The sequence below is a fragment of the Myotis daubentonii genome, chromosome 12 (genome assembly GCF_963259705.1).
Source record: "Myotis daubentonii chromosome 12, mMyoDau2.1, whole genome shotgun sequence".
In the NCBI taxonomy this organism is placed as follows: Eukaryota; Metazoa; Chordata; class Mammalia; order Chiroptera; family Vespertilionidae; genus Myotis; species Myotis daubentonii.
In genome coordinates, this window is record NC_081851.1 from 34,841,030 (window position 1) to 34,856,077 (window position 15,048).

At 42.0% G+C, this 15,048-nt stretch overlaps 1 protein-coding gene across 2 annotated transcripts in view; it reads left to right on the forward strand.

Annotated features, from left to right (window-relative positions):
- Positions 1–15,048, forward strand: part of M1AP (meiosis 1 associated protein) — a 59,747-nt gene that overhangs the window by 26,949 nt on the left and 17,750 nt on the right. For both annotated transcript variants that reach the window (XM_059659336.1, XM_059659337.1), the window contains exons 4-6: positions 5,571–5,744; positions 9,307–9,469; positions 10,718–10,859. In XM_059659336.1, coding sequence (XP_059515319.1) covers positions 5,571–5,744; positions 9,307–9,469; positions 10,718–10,859 — 479 coding nt within the window. The remainder of the gene's footprint in view (positions 1–5,570; positions 5,745–9,306; positions 9,470–10,717; positions 10,860–15,048) is intronic.

The window sequence follows — 15,048 nt, forward strand, 5'->3', positions numbered from 1 at the left end:
GCCATTATTTCTTCAAGTATTTTTTGTCTTATTCCCCCTCTTCTCTCCTTCTGGAACTTGAATTACCCATATGTCAAAGTAGAGCAATTACTTTGGCTAGGCGAGTAATCTTTTTAGAATCACTTTTTCTCAGGCCTGTGTATTTCTCATGGGGCAGAAGCCTGGGACTGGTGATGGGGCTGCACTGTATCCCCATTTGGAAAGAAACATGGCTAGCCTGTAGGTCAGGGCCTTTGTAGGACTGTGGAGGATGTGCAGGACTGGCCAAGAGCTCCATTTTCCTGGGCCTCTACTTTAGACATTCTATGTCAAGAGAGAAATGCAGCCATTATCTATGCATATGTGTGCCAAAGTGTTAAATGTTCCCATTTTTAAGTTTACACATTTCAATTTTGTAGCCCTGATTTTAGATTGACTTCTGAGAAGGACTGCTATAGGCATTACCTTATCGTCAGTGATTAGGCTTTCTTAGTTTTTCTCATTAATGTGGCCCTTCCAGAAAAGCTTAAAAAGAGCTCATGCTTATTTCTATCTGAAATAAGTAAGACAGAAAAAGTTAAGAACCATACAATTTCACTCATATGTGGAATGTAAAACTGAAAGCAACAAATGAACAAACAACACAAACAAAGACTCATAGACACAGACAACAGTATAGTGTGGTGGTTACCAGGGGGAAACGGGGGAAATAGTGAAGGGTAACAGGGATCAAATATATGATGACGGAAGGAGATTTGACTTTGGGTGGTAAACACACAATGAAATATACAGATGATGTATTATAGAATTGTACACTTGAAACATATATAATTTTATTAACCAATGCCACCCCAATAAATTTAATTTTAAAGTTTTTTAAAAGGAAGTTATAAAAAACATAACCAAAAAATCTTGCTTCTTGATGAAAATTTAAAATAAGAGAAATATTTTTTTTTAGTTTAAATGTTGAAAGATAAGGTCATGGAAATCTCTCAGAAAGTACAATAAAGAAATAGACATCTGTGATACTGTCAACAATAAAATAAATAGATGAAAGAGAGAGAGAGAGAGAGAGAGAGAGAGAGAGAGAGAAGAAAAGAAAAGAAAAGTGAAAAGGAAAGGAAAGGAAAGGAAAGGAAAGGAAAGGAAAGGAAAGGAAAGGAAAGGAAAGGAAAGGAAAGGAAGGAAGAAAAGAAAAGAAAAAAGAAAAAGAGGAAATTGGGGGCAGAGGGGAACCTCAGTGAAGGCTGTTACTGCTTGTGGCCACAGTGGGGCAGGATAAGTCCAAAAACTGAATGTGAATGCTGGCTGCTGTATCAGCTGCAGTGAATCAGGCCTTCCTTGCTTGTCTTAACCACCCACACACTTAGAGCTGCCTGCACCCTCACTCTGGCAACCTTTTTATTTCATACCCTCAGTAGGACCTGGTTTATCCAGTGCCCCGTACCCTGCTCACCAGTCAATGTGGGAGCTGCTCTTCAACATCTGAGAAGTGAGAAGTCTCCTCCCCATCCCCAGGTTTAGCACATTGAGCTGTACCTGTGAGGGACACAGCACTAAATGCTGGTGTTCTTAGTTATGTTGGTGGTGGGGAGGAAGTAGTCACCAAGGGAAGAGATAGGAGGAAATGCCTTAAAAAGGAAAGCACATTCTTGTCCTATAAAAGCAAATCATTCCGTTGGTGAAGAGTACAGGAAGAAAATGCCATTTGTTTAACCTACTGCATGTTATTCATAATCTTCTCACTTCTTATGCCTCACTACCACTGAAATAAGTTGTACCATCCCCACTTTGCTCAAAGTCACAAAGCTAACAACTTTCAAGTCACAACTCAAACCCTGGTCTTTCTACTACCATGTTTCAAAAACTCACAGAAAATAAAAACCTTCAGAAGAAACCAATGAACAAGTACAGTTTGCACTGACCAAATGAAGCCCACAGATATCCAGGGGATGCTGATTAAAACTGAATAAGGAAGGATGTAATTAAGCTAGCTTCTGAGACAAAGTCAGTGCTCGCTGAGTTGAATTCTGGGGGAGGTGCAGGCCATAGATTGACAGAGTAGTAAAAGCACTAAGGAAGGAAGGAAGTCATGAGGTAAGGAGGCTAACTTAGCTGAAGCAGAAGAGTTACAGGAAAAATTAATGAGAGCTGAGAAGGAGGAAGCAATTGTTCAACTTATTGTTTAACTCAACAGGCATTTGCTAAGCTTCAGCTCCAGGCAAACTACCTGAGGGGGATTGGAATATGGGATCTCAACAGGTGGAGACGGGAGGAATCCTGTGAGCCATCATAGAAAAGGGGAAGGGCCAGGTGTTTGAGGAGTAATGAATATCGCCAATGGTATAGGACGAGTGAGGGGAATGAAGAAGATGAGAGCAGGAAGGCAGGATGTACTCTTTAGCAACGGTGGGAGCTGATGAAACCATACTTTAGAAACTTTGGCTGGTAGTAGTACGTATGGAGGAGAAGGAATGGAGCCTGATAGGACAGTGAAGTGGTTACTGCCATGGTCCAGGCACAAAGCCTACTCCACTGACCGAAAATGAAAAAGAAGTTCTCCCTCTAGGGTGTTCTGCTTTTTACACATTAGCCGTTAGCTTGGACCACGTGACTGTCTGTGAGAAGCTGCTGACTCCCTCCTGAGCCTGCAAAACTGCAGACTCAAACTTGTTGCACAGTGTCTGGGTGGAAATTACATGAGCACGTTTTCAAAGAAAGAAATTCTGCTCTGTGGCTCTCCCAAAAAAGAACCTGTAGGTTGAGAAATTGGAAAGAACTTCAGGAATGTTGATGGGTATCTGCAGGGAAGACTGTCATTATCCTTCGTGGAGATGCCATGTTTCAGGCTTGGTTCTTCAGCTTTGCAGGATTAGAAAGTTATTTTGTCAGCACCCTCTCAGAGATAGACTCACCCTATCAAACTCAAGACCAAAGTATAAACCAGAATATTTTAGAGAATCATAACCACCATCATCAGCAAAGGGAGCAGAGACCTGACAAACATATCCTGCCACTGGGACACATCACTGAGCCAGCGCGCCCTCTCCACTGAGCCACTCTGGGATGAATGCTGTCAGTGTGTGCCCCTGTTGCTGCCTTTCTCTGTGCTCCATTTCTGGCCAACCCTCTCCCCTTCTAAGGGGCACATTCATCCTTTGGGAAGCCAGTGCCATCCATAGGCTCCAGCCCAATCTTGCTCTGGTCAGTAAACCATTCTCCTTCCTTAAGATCAGTGGGGGGGTTTTTTGTATTTATGGATCTCACCACTCTGTTGATTTTATGGTTTAACTACCTGAGGAAAACCTCTAATTTTATGTCCAGATTCTTGCTGGGAGTAACTTCTTGTTGTCTCCTTATATGGCCCATGGGAGGAGTTTCTACTCTTCTATCCTATCCCTGGGGAGAGAAAATGAAACACTTTTTCTCTTCAAAATCCTGTTGTTTGAACTCTAAGTAATATTATCCTTTCTGTTCTCTGAGATCCTTTGCTCAATTTCATTTCTGTAGTTCTGTATCTGCCTCCTTATGTTTTAATAATTATTTTGCCTCCCTGAAGAGAAGCTGTTCAGTCATTTCCATATGTCATTCAAGGTGAAGTCCAGGCTCAGAAATCTAAATTATTTCTTGTTTTATCTGTGACAAAATAAGATTCATATTATTTAAAAGAACCTTTCAAAAATAAAAATAAAAGAACATTTCTCTTAACTTATGATGAGTGTCCCTTTGACAATGACTTCATATTTATCACTGCAGTAGAGTTTAAGGAGGAATGGTCAAGAATAATGTTCCTGTGCTGGCCAGGTAGCTCAGTTGGTTAGAGTGTTGTCCCAATACATCAAGGTTGCAAGTTCAATCCCCAGTCAGGGCGCATACAGGAGACAACTGATCGATGTTTCTCTGTACATCAATGTTTCTTTCTCTCTCTCTCCCCCTTCCTCTCTCTCTAAAATCAATAAACATATCATCAGGTGAGGATTAAAAAAAAAGAATAATGTTCCTTTATAACTGCAATAAATTAAATATTCCTTTTAAAAATATATATAATGTTGCTTTATAAACTCCAAAAGAGCACAGAGTACCATATATTTCATATATCTTTATACACTGTGTGGTATTTAATCTTCTATGTTCTACATAATAAATATTACTGCTTAAATGAATGAAGTAACTAATTCATTAATGAATCCTTGTAACTATCCACAGAAGATGGTAGAGTTTCTTTCACACATGTCACAAGAGAAATGCATGTGATGCCCCTTTTCAGCCAAAGAATAAGTCATTCAATATGATGTGAAGTCATCTAGGTCTCACCACACCTCCCCTGTGTGGGTACCAACACATTGGACTGAAGCCCTTTGTTCCCTGTGGAAAGTCTGCCACCTCTGCATACTTGTCCTCAGGAATGTCGTTCTAGAAATAAACCAGCCTTCTCCCTGGGGTTCATGAGTCATACACAGAAGTTAATTCATTGGAGCAACTGGATTTTCTTAGGCTCTTTGTAAAAGTATTTCAGAGAGCCCCTCATGGTCAGGAAAGGAAAAAAAACCAAAGTTCTTTCCAGCTCCTGCCTCATTTCCTCCACCACCTTATATTTGGCTTTTACTGACAACCTTTACCTGCAGACCCAAATCCCAGTTCCTGAGCTAGTGTTGCCTGAAACAGGAAGTAGACTAGCAGAGCCTCCTCACCCACCCACCTGGCTCCATTCATTCATATTTGGTATCAAATCATACTCCACCATCTCTGTCTTCTGGGCTGCTAATCACACTTGTGAGATACAGCACACCAATGACAAACTTGTATAATCTGTGTCAAAAGGTAGGGCCCAAGAGTTCATCTTTTTGTTGTTGTTTTCATCCTTTTAAATTTTATTTTTATGAAAGAAGTAATAATTGAATACATTTTCACTATGAAACAACAACATAAAGCTGAAGTTCCCCCTTGTTAACTATTTAACTTACATTGCTGTATTATTTTACTGTTTTTTTTTCTAGAATGCATTTTAAATATAAGAAATACATGATTAAAATAAAATTCAAGCAGTATAGAAATATGAATAGTAAAAAGAAATGTATTTCAGAACTGCCCCATTTCTACTCCTGTCCACTGTTAAGTTTGATGGTAGCCATCCAGACCTTTGTAAAATACATTTACATGCACAAGTATGTACTCAGGCCATTAGTTTTATTTTTATATAAATGGGCTCATACTGTACATCTGTTCTACAACTTTCTTTATTCACTTACTACCTCGTAGCTTTCCATGTCAGCACATTTAGCTTTACTTTGTGTGTTAACAGCTGTATAATACTCCATAGTTTGATTGTGCCATAATTTATTTAAATATTCCCATATTGGTGGGCATTTGAATTGCTTCCTGTTTAGGTTTTGATTATTGGTTATTATAACAATACTGTGCTGAACATCTTTGCATATGTCTCTTTGTGTGCTATCCAAGAATGTCTATAGGCTAGATATCTAGAGGTAGAATTGATGGGTCAAAAAATGGTGCATTTAAAATGTTATATTTTTCAAATTTTACAATTAAAGAGTTAAACACTTTCACTACTCTTTCCCTTTATTCTGCAGAAAGCTCTTTCCTGGGAACTGACATTGACCTTCAGACTATAGACAATGATGTTGTCAGCATGGAGATTTTCTTCAAAGCCTGGCTACATAACAGTGGAACAGACCAAGAACATATTCATCTTCTTCTTCCTTCACAGTCTTTCAGCAACATTTCCAGAGCCAGAGATAAGCCAAGTATACACTCCTAAGAAAACATACTATATAGGCTATGATTATCCTAGTCTAGGATTAGTACTCAAGATTGGTGAGTCATCAGAATACAAAGTCCTTGAGGTTTAGGGATTAGAGGAGGATTTGGATGAAGTTGTCCAGTATAAGCAGGCAGAGTAGGAAAATTTCTAAAAAGTGACCGATTAGAAAACTGAATGTAATTAAGCCCAGATAGCAAGGGACTGCTAGTTTAGAGGCAAAGACTTAAACATCTCAATAACAAGACAGCACCTATGTTGCATAAGAGCACAGTAAATCATGTATTTCTCAAGTTTTTTCTTATTAATGAGATAGATATTCGTGACACTATAATTTGAGGCATGCTGGCACCTCAACAATATCATCAGGGCCTGTGAGTAGAGGAAAAGAACAAAGACTAAACCAATATTAAACAGAGGTATTCTGGCCATGGCCGATGTGGTTCAGTTGGTTGAGCATTGTCTCATGTACCAAAGGGTCACTGGTTCAATTCCAGGTCAGGGTGCATACCCAGATTGAGAGATCGATCCCTCTCTGGTCAGGGGTCAGGTGGTAGAAGAGGCAGTCGATCTCTCTCTCTCTCTCTCTCTCTCTCTCTCTCTCTCTCTCTCTCTTTCTCTCCCCCCCCCTTTCTCTCCCCACCCACCATTCCCTTCCTCTCTAAAAAAATCAAATTTTAAAAACCATATAAATAGAGGTCTTCTGGATAGGAAGACATCAAAAGCAACTACCAAGGCAGGCCCCAGAGAGGATATCTAGAGGCCCAAGACCATTTCACAAAGTACATTCTGGCAATGAAAAGCAAGAGATCAGTCAGTGTTTTGAACATGCCAACGTGGCCCTGGATATTGTTCTGTCTGGTAGGGATACTTCATTCCAGGTCCCAATAGATGATAGGGGTAAGGCCATTTCTAGTCTCCATCCCCTTTAAAGATTGGCTCAGGACCCAGGGTGACAAGGGCCTGCAAATGGGCCCATCAGTACAGTCAGCCACACTCAGTTTGGAAAAGCTGACTCCTTAAGGCCCCGCTTCAAAGGGAGAGGTGTGTCTTTGGGAGTTGTTCAAAATGGGTTCAGACTCCTGGCCCCAAAGAGAAAGATATACCAAGTCTATCTACTTCCAAAGCTGGGGCATGTCCTTACTACTCAGCCTGCCTCGTGCTGGGTAATTCTAAACAAAGAGGCGAGAGATTCACTTTTCTTATTAAGGAGAGAAGGGGGCTCAAAGGCCAGGAACTCTTGAAACCAGCCTTTCTTCCAATGTTGCACAGCATTTGCTCATGGTACCATTGAGAACTGCTCTATTTTGCCCTCTCTCTTTCCATGACTTTCAGTACCATGATCAGAGCCTGAATGTTTGTCTTCATCTACAACCATTTTTCAGCAATCCATAGATCCTCATGGTGCATGGTAGAACTTAGATCCAGACTCATCAGCTCTCCTGCTGGGGAGGACTTCACTGGCATCCAGATGCTCAGACATAGTTGGAATGAGGTCTGGGGAAAGTAGACTTACTCAGCGTTAGGTACGACCCACCTAAGAGTTTATGCAACCACAATAAAGACCAGACTGTAGTTACCCATTGCTTAAAACACTAATGCATTGCCACACACATGGACTTCTACATATGTGGCTCATTACCAAAAAAAATGAAACAAAACAAAACCCTGAGCTCTCCTACAACAGAATCTTTTGAGGACTGCCCCTAAGATGTTCACTTTGACTCCTCCTTGTAAAGTTCTCCTCCTTTAAGGGCTCCACCCCATACCACCTTCTTCTGTAGCTGCCTATGGCCCTTCACCCCACTATAGATGCTTCCCTCAGAGGCCTCCTTGTGATGGACACAGTCAGTTTCGGATGAGTGCCTTTCCTCATTCCTTGGAATTGGAGTCTGCCACCTCGGCACCTAGGTTCTGTGTGGTAAGAAGTGTGCCTTGGTCCCAAGACCTACTAAAACAACTTTGAAAACACTGCTAAGACTACTGTTCCCATAGTTCTCAGCACTGGCTGCATTAAAAAGCACATGAAGAACTTTTCTTTTTTTTTAAAATATATTTTATTGATTTTTTACAGAGAGGAAGGGAGAGAGATAGAGAGTCAGAAACATCGATGAGAGAGAAACATCGATCAGCTGCCTCCTGCACATCCCCCACCGGGGACATGCCCGCAACCCAGGTACACGCCCTTGACCGGAATGGAACCTGGGACCCTTCAGTCCGCAGGCCGACGCTCCGTCCACTGAGCCAAACCGGCTTCGGCAAGAACTTTTCTTAAATACCAACAGCTGAGCTTGATCCCCAGAGATTCCAATTTGACTGGCGTGAAATAGAGTTCAGTATCTTTTAAAAGTTCCCTGGGTGATTTTTAATTCCATCGGAATTGAAAACCTCAGCCAGTTTAATACACCTGTCCAATCCTAAAACTCAGGGGCCCAACAATGAAGTCAGGCACACAGGAATGAGGGGAAGCTGGAGTCCTAGGCAAACTCCCTCCTACTGACTTCTTGGACTCTGGGACACACCAGAGGCACCTCACCCAAAATTAATGCCTCGGTCTGATTGCTGAGCCCAGGAGGGCCAGCTGGACCTGACATCTATTCTGTCATCCTATTTTTTTCTACCTTATTTCTACTTTTGTTTTTACCTCATGTTGCAGTTAGTATAGTTACAACATCAACTACTAGCCTTCTCACAAGGACTCCACATTTGTATATTCATAGCTTTGTTAACAGTATTCAAACCTGGTATAAATTGTACTGAAAATCTTTGTAATATCAAGGATCCGAGCTTAGTGCAGCAGAACATTGCACACTCACTGTGGCATGTAAGCACACCTGCTGGAGCAGAAGCTTAAGGAAGATGAGCATAAGACCTTGATGAATAAAACTCATACCTAGTTGAGGCGCCCTCAGAATTGTGATCTAATGCCACAGTAATGCTCCAAGGCTCAGAAGGTTCCATACTTTAGTTTCTTTGGGGAATTTAACAGTAAACTATTTCAGGAACTTATTCTTTCCCTGGTGTCAAATGCCCCTAGAAGAGCCCACAGAGGAACAGTGGCTGTCAGCTGACTGCCTGACTTCTGCTTTCCTGCTCTGCTTTCATCTGACCTGTAATGTTGCCAAAGTTTAGCCACAGGGAAGCAGCAGAGGCAACGTTTCCTTGTGTGGTTCCCAAAGGGTCTCTGCATACTGTAGTGTTAGCTGCCTCCTCCCCAAAGGACACACGTTCCTCTCAGACTGGATCACAAGCCAGATTTCTCACTATGAGGCACAGCTCAGCCAACCCAGCTGTAAAACAAGTAAAAATCATGTCAGACCCAGAAAATGCTACCTATTGTGTAGTGCAGTACTGTAGGCTCCAGACCTGCTCTGCCTTCCCAAACCAACCTCTCTTCTCTCCTGCCTTCCACTCTCCTGCCTTCTCCCAATTCTTACTTAACTAATGGAGGTGGAATGGGTGGCAGATGTTATCACATAGCCTGAGGTAACTTGTGACAAGCATCCTTCCCCCAATGCCTTTTTTTTTCTTTTTCTTTTTTTCTATAGTGTGCCTGAAATGTGATCTCCAAGAGCGGCTTCTCAGCCCGTCCCTACTGCCTGGCACAGCTGATGGCTCCCTGAAAATGGATGACCCCAAAGGAGACTTCAGCACACTCTACCAGATGGCTTCCCAGTCATCGGCCTCTTATTACAAGCTCCGGGTGATCAAGTATGGGTCATGGGAACCTCCCCAATCCATGCAAAGGCTGATTCTATGGGTTCGATGGCTAGAAAGTCCAGAGATAGAGGACATCCCCAAGTTGCAGGCAGGAGGGAGTCAGGTCCAAAGCAGCAACTAAGGTGGGCATGAAAGCGCAGTCAAGCTGCTCGCACATGGAGACAAATGAGCAGATGACGGAGATGTGCCTCAGTAGGACACTCTGAGGTCTGGATGAGGATTGGAAATCCAGAAAGTGTCTGAATGCAGGGCAAGACAAGGTCAGCAGAAAATGTTTATTACGTACATATTGTGTTTAGGCACCAGGACAGAGATATGACCTTCAAGGGGCAAGTGGCACGTAGGATCTTCCCCGCCCTCCCACCGCCCCTCACCCCCCACCCCATTTCTCTTAAGTCAGCGACTTTCAACCTTTTTCACCTCATGGCACACATAAATGAATTACTAAAATTCTGTGGCACACCAAAAAATATATTACTTTTTGCCAATTTGACAACAAAAATAGATATAATTTTGATTCATTCACACTGAACAGCTATGTGAATGAATCAAATGGCTATTAACATTTTTTTTATTTGATAATCTAAGGGAAAAGAGGTCAGTACTGACTAAATAGTCAGGTATTTCATGTTTTGAAAATACTTGCAGCACACCGGTTGGAATTCGCTACTCTAAGTACTAGAATTCCTGCTTCCAGGGGAACCAAGTCCAAGGCGGGGTTAACAATGATGGCAAAGGCCACTTTTATTGCTTCCTAGTTCCTATCACAGTGCCCATGCACAGGTATCTGAGTAAGCTCGTCCATAGGTTTGTGACCATGGATGTTGCTAGGAGCCTTTTAAAATTCATGCTCTTCTTAGATGCATCCTCTGTCACCACAAAAGAGCCAAGACTGGGGAGCAGATGGTATAATCATATTGTGTTATTCGGTTGCTGTAACAGGGGAATTATGGAAGTGTCTCCAGGGATGTTACTTAGAATGGAATGAGCTCAGGAGAAGAAATAGACAACAGTGTCTGGAGCCTTCATGATGACTGCTTCATTCATTGATTAACAGGCTTTTAGAATGTGCTATGTGCCAGATACCTTGCTAGGCACTGCCATACGTAGATGAATAATTTATAGTCCCTAACCTAAAGGATTTCACAATAGTGCCTTAGACTTACTGAATTTGAGTGGATCTGAGTCGAGGTTCTTATTATCACTGAGGAGACTTTCACTGCCATTATCTCTTCCCAGGGCTTTAAAATCCAGTGGGATGTGCGAGTCAGTGACGTATGGTCTCCCATTCATCCTCAGACCCACAAGCTGTTGGCAGCTGGACTGGGATGAGCTGGAGACAAATCAGCAGCATTTCCATGCTTTGTGTCACAGCCTGCTGGTGAGTGTTTTGTGTCCCCAGGTGAGGAAGAAGAAGAATGTTAAAGTACCAAGCATAGAAAAGCCCTTAGCTTAATCCTGCCCTGATCCCAGACCTGTCTCAGTCTTCAAGAGGACAGGAGAAAACTGGAAATACTCTGAAATGTGGGTTAAGTATGACTTGCCTCTGTTGGTTTTATGTTGTAGAGAATAATACCTGAATTCAGTTTTATGATATTAAATTTACAAGACCCTGATTTTTTTACATTTAAATGGCAGCAGGGGATTTTCCATAAGTAACTTTACAGTATTTTAAAACCTATTTTCTTCCTCACACTGTGCTGGACACTATGGTTCATTTAAAAGAAGAGCACCTAGTCTGTGCCAGACATTGTACTAAGCCCTAGATACTTAATGGTTAACATAATAGACATTATCTTGGCTTCAAGAAATTTACTCTCTAATGGAAGAGACAATTGAACATATATATTCTTAATTGTGAAACGTTTATGAAGGAGAAGTAGCTGCTATCAGAGAACGTCTCTGTGAAAGTGACACTTAAACTGAGACCTACCAGATAAATGGTAATGAGCCAGGTGAGGGGTGGTAGGAAGAGCACTGCAAGTGCTGGGAAAGGAATGTGCAAAGAACCCAAGCCTAGAAAGAGCTGAGAGAATAATCTATAATAATATAAGGGTAATATGCTACTTAGACCAGACAGCTGAATGACCTTCCGGACAAACTTCTAATCTAGATGAAGCCGCAACGCAGTGGCGGGGGGGGGGGGGGGGGGGGGCGCGGGGCGGGTCAGCGGCACAAGGCAGAGGCAATTAGGGGCGATCAGACAGGCAGAGTGCTTTGGGGCAATCAGGCAGGCAGGCAGGTGAGCAGTTAGGGGCCAGCAGTCCCAGATTGCGAGAGGGATCTGGATTGCGAGAGGTTGCAGGCCAGGCTGAGGGACACACACACCTTCCCCCCTGCACAAATTTCATGCACCAGGCCTCTAGTCAAGAATAAAAAGGCAGTTGTGACTGAAACAGAGTGAGGGAGAGAGCCAAAAGGTGGGGAGGACATGTGACTGGGGGTCAAACCAGGCAAAGCTTTGTAGGCCAGATTAAGGATATGGGACTTTAAGCACAGAAAGAAAGCCTGAGGAATGAATCATCTAAGTTTTTAAAAGATTACTTGGGCCAAAATTTGGAAAAGAACTGGCAGAGGCAAGAATGGAAGCAAGAAAACAAAGCAGGAAGGCACTGCAGTCGCCTGAGAAAGAGATGACAGTGGTTTTGACTCCAATATTGGAAGTCAAGATAAGAAAGGCAAACTAATTAAATAATTTAAAGAAAGAATGAGAACTTGGTGAAGGATTGAATGTGGGGAGCAAGGAAAAGGAAAAGATCAAATAACTGCGTGGTTTCTGATTTGAACAAGTGAGTGTATGGCATTTCCTAAAATGGCGAAACTGTCACATACATGAAGCAGTAACACAACACTTACAAAGCAAAATAAAACAACCGCCAAGATAACCCAAGGACGTGTATAACTGCTAGTGGTTACAGACTAGAGTTTTGACCCAGCAGGATGTGTGTGATCGGAACAGCACAGCCATGCGTCTCTTTCACTATCAGAAGCAGACTTCTTTTTTTTCCTGTTTCAAAGCCCACACTCCCTTTTAGGTCCACCCACTGAGTTCCTGTTTCCGATCTGCAGAACACCCATCTCCTGTCTTTGCAGAGCAGAGACAACAGATATATTCTGACTCTTAGAGCCCAACAGCTCAGCTGACAACTTACTCCACCCAATTCCTCAGGACTCGGAGATGCTGCATCACTCGGGAGGAATTTCTCTCAAGTGGCTTCAGTACAGTCTTACAGTACATGATAGCATTTTAAACAGACATTGGCTCTTTTTTTATTTTTGAGTTTAAGTCATATGAAAAACTCTGAATTACTTATTCTGAAGTAATTTTGTTTTTGCTTTCTCTTTTATTAGCAATAAGGGATATAACTTTCAATTACTGTGAATTGGAATCTGGGTGTTTCACATAGGTAATTTTTATATCTTTAACTGACTTCTGAAAAACAGGGACTATTTTCAAACATAAAGCTCCTGTCTGACCGACAGCTATCCCCTGAGGCCATCCAAAGTGTGTGTATGTGAATGATGAGAGAGAATCACTGATCGGCTGCCACTGCCTCCTGCACATCTCCCACCAGGGATCCAGCCCACAACCTGGGCATGTGCCCTGACTGGGAATCAAACTGTGAGCTCCTGGTTCATAGGTCAATGTTCAACCACTGATCCACACTGGCTAGGCCCGAAGTGCATTTTTTATAGTTTGCCTCAAACCTCATCTTTTCCAGGAATCCTTTACCAATGTACCATCCCCTACAGTAATCTCTCCTTTTTTCATTTTTTCATCTTAAATAAGTTAAAAATACAGATAAGCATAAAGTACAAAATTTTCTTAGCTCCAAGAATTGAGAGTTGTTAGCATGTTGACCTATCTGTTTTTAGCCTTTATATGTATTTCCATGTATGTAATAAAATTTTCCCCAATACATTTGAAGTACATTTGATCCCCAATGTCAAAGGTACTTTCCCACCTCTGCCTAATCCCTGGCAATTACCAACCATGAGTTTGCTGTGAATCCTTCTAGTTCATTTTTCATTTCTTAGTTCTCCCTTTTGTATCATGAATGTTTTTCTTTCTTTTTTTTGTATGGAGTTCTTGGTGGTGGCTCTAGAACAGGAAGTTTTCCCTGCTAGATGGAATGAACCAGGTGGTGTTGGTCTCTGAATCCCCTTTAGCCACCAGATTTGGTGAGGAGTATGTCTTGCCTCTCTCCCAAGGATGTCTTGTTTCCTCCCTACTACAATTCTGCATTTAATCCTCGGTAACATATTCATAGAAAAGCTCAAGTAAATTTATAATGCTGCACCCAACAACATCTGGGCCCTGTTTCGTTGGAGCTCTGTGACTAGAACTCCCAGCTTGGCTTTCGATTTTCTAACCGATCTAATTTTACTCTTGTTTGGCTGTTAGAGGCTCAAAATAAAATATTGTACATTTTAATACACAGCTGGAGGGAGTGTACATGTTCTGGAGAGTGGTACCCTTCCACACTTTAATGCCATTGCTGGACCCAAGAAAACAATCAGAAAAGGAGCAAAGATATGGGTACCAGCATGTTCATCTTACTAAGTGCCTGTCACTTAACCCAGGTTCTGTATATTTTACCTCATTTAATCTTCACGGCAACTCTGTGAGAATAAGGATCGTTGACCTTGTTTTCACAAATGGGGAAGACTGACATCTGAAGAGATCAAGTGACTTACTGAAGTTCACACAGCTACCAAAGTGGCTACCTCAGAATTTGAATCTAGTTCTGTGGCTTGCAAAGCCAATGCTTTTTACGTCTTGCTAAATTCCTACTCCTACTCAGGATGTAGCCAGATAAATTGACTACAACACGGAGGCTAACTCTCCCTTCACTGAACATCCCCATGCTTCTGTGTGGCACTGGGCATGAATTAAAGGGACTGGGCACTTGTCCAGCTCCTCTCCCATCTTACACTACTGTTGTTCCCTCTACTCTATGTTTGCTCCACCTCATCCAGATTAAAGATCACTCTTTTTCTGGAAAAGAGAGAAGCAAAGTAGCATTTGAATGGCTCTTCCTTCTTGTTTTTCACATGACATCTTCTCCAAGCAACAAAAAGCCCGAAGGGCAGTGTGTTATAGAGAGAAGAATTTTCCACAAGCCTCAGCTCATTCACTCAATAACAAAATATTTTTTGAGTGCCTACTATGTGACAAGACTGTTAACCTTCCTGATTCTATTTGTAGAAGTTCTTAGCACTTCTTTAACTCACCCTTGGTTTTGTATTCTTTCTTACACCTTTTTCATTATGTTCTTTTAAAATCTGGTGTTATCAGCTCCCCATGTAACATTCTTGCCTTCTGTTTCTCACTGTGATGTTTCCCCTCCAGCTAACTTCTCATTCTAACTTCTGTGTTTCTTTTAATAGCTACTCACTCAGGCTTGAAACTTCAGTCACTTCCAGCCCTCTCACCCTTCACACCTGCTTTGTCACTAAGTCATATCAGTTTTCTTCTCATAACATGAATTGTAACTGTACTTCCTTTTCCCACTGCTTGTTCGAACCAAGACATCAGTAAACTCCTATCTACCTTCCTTACCTCCTAT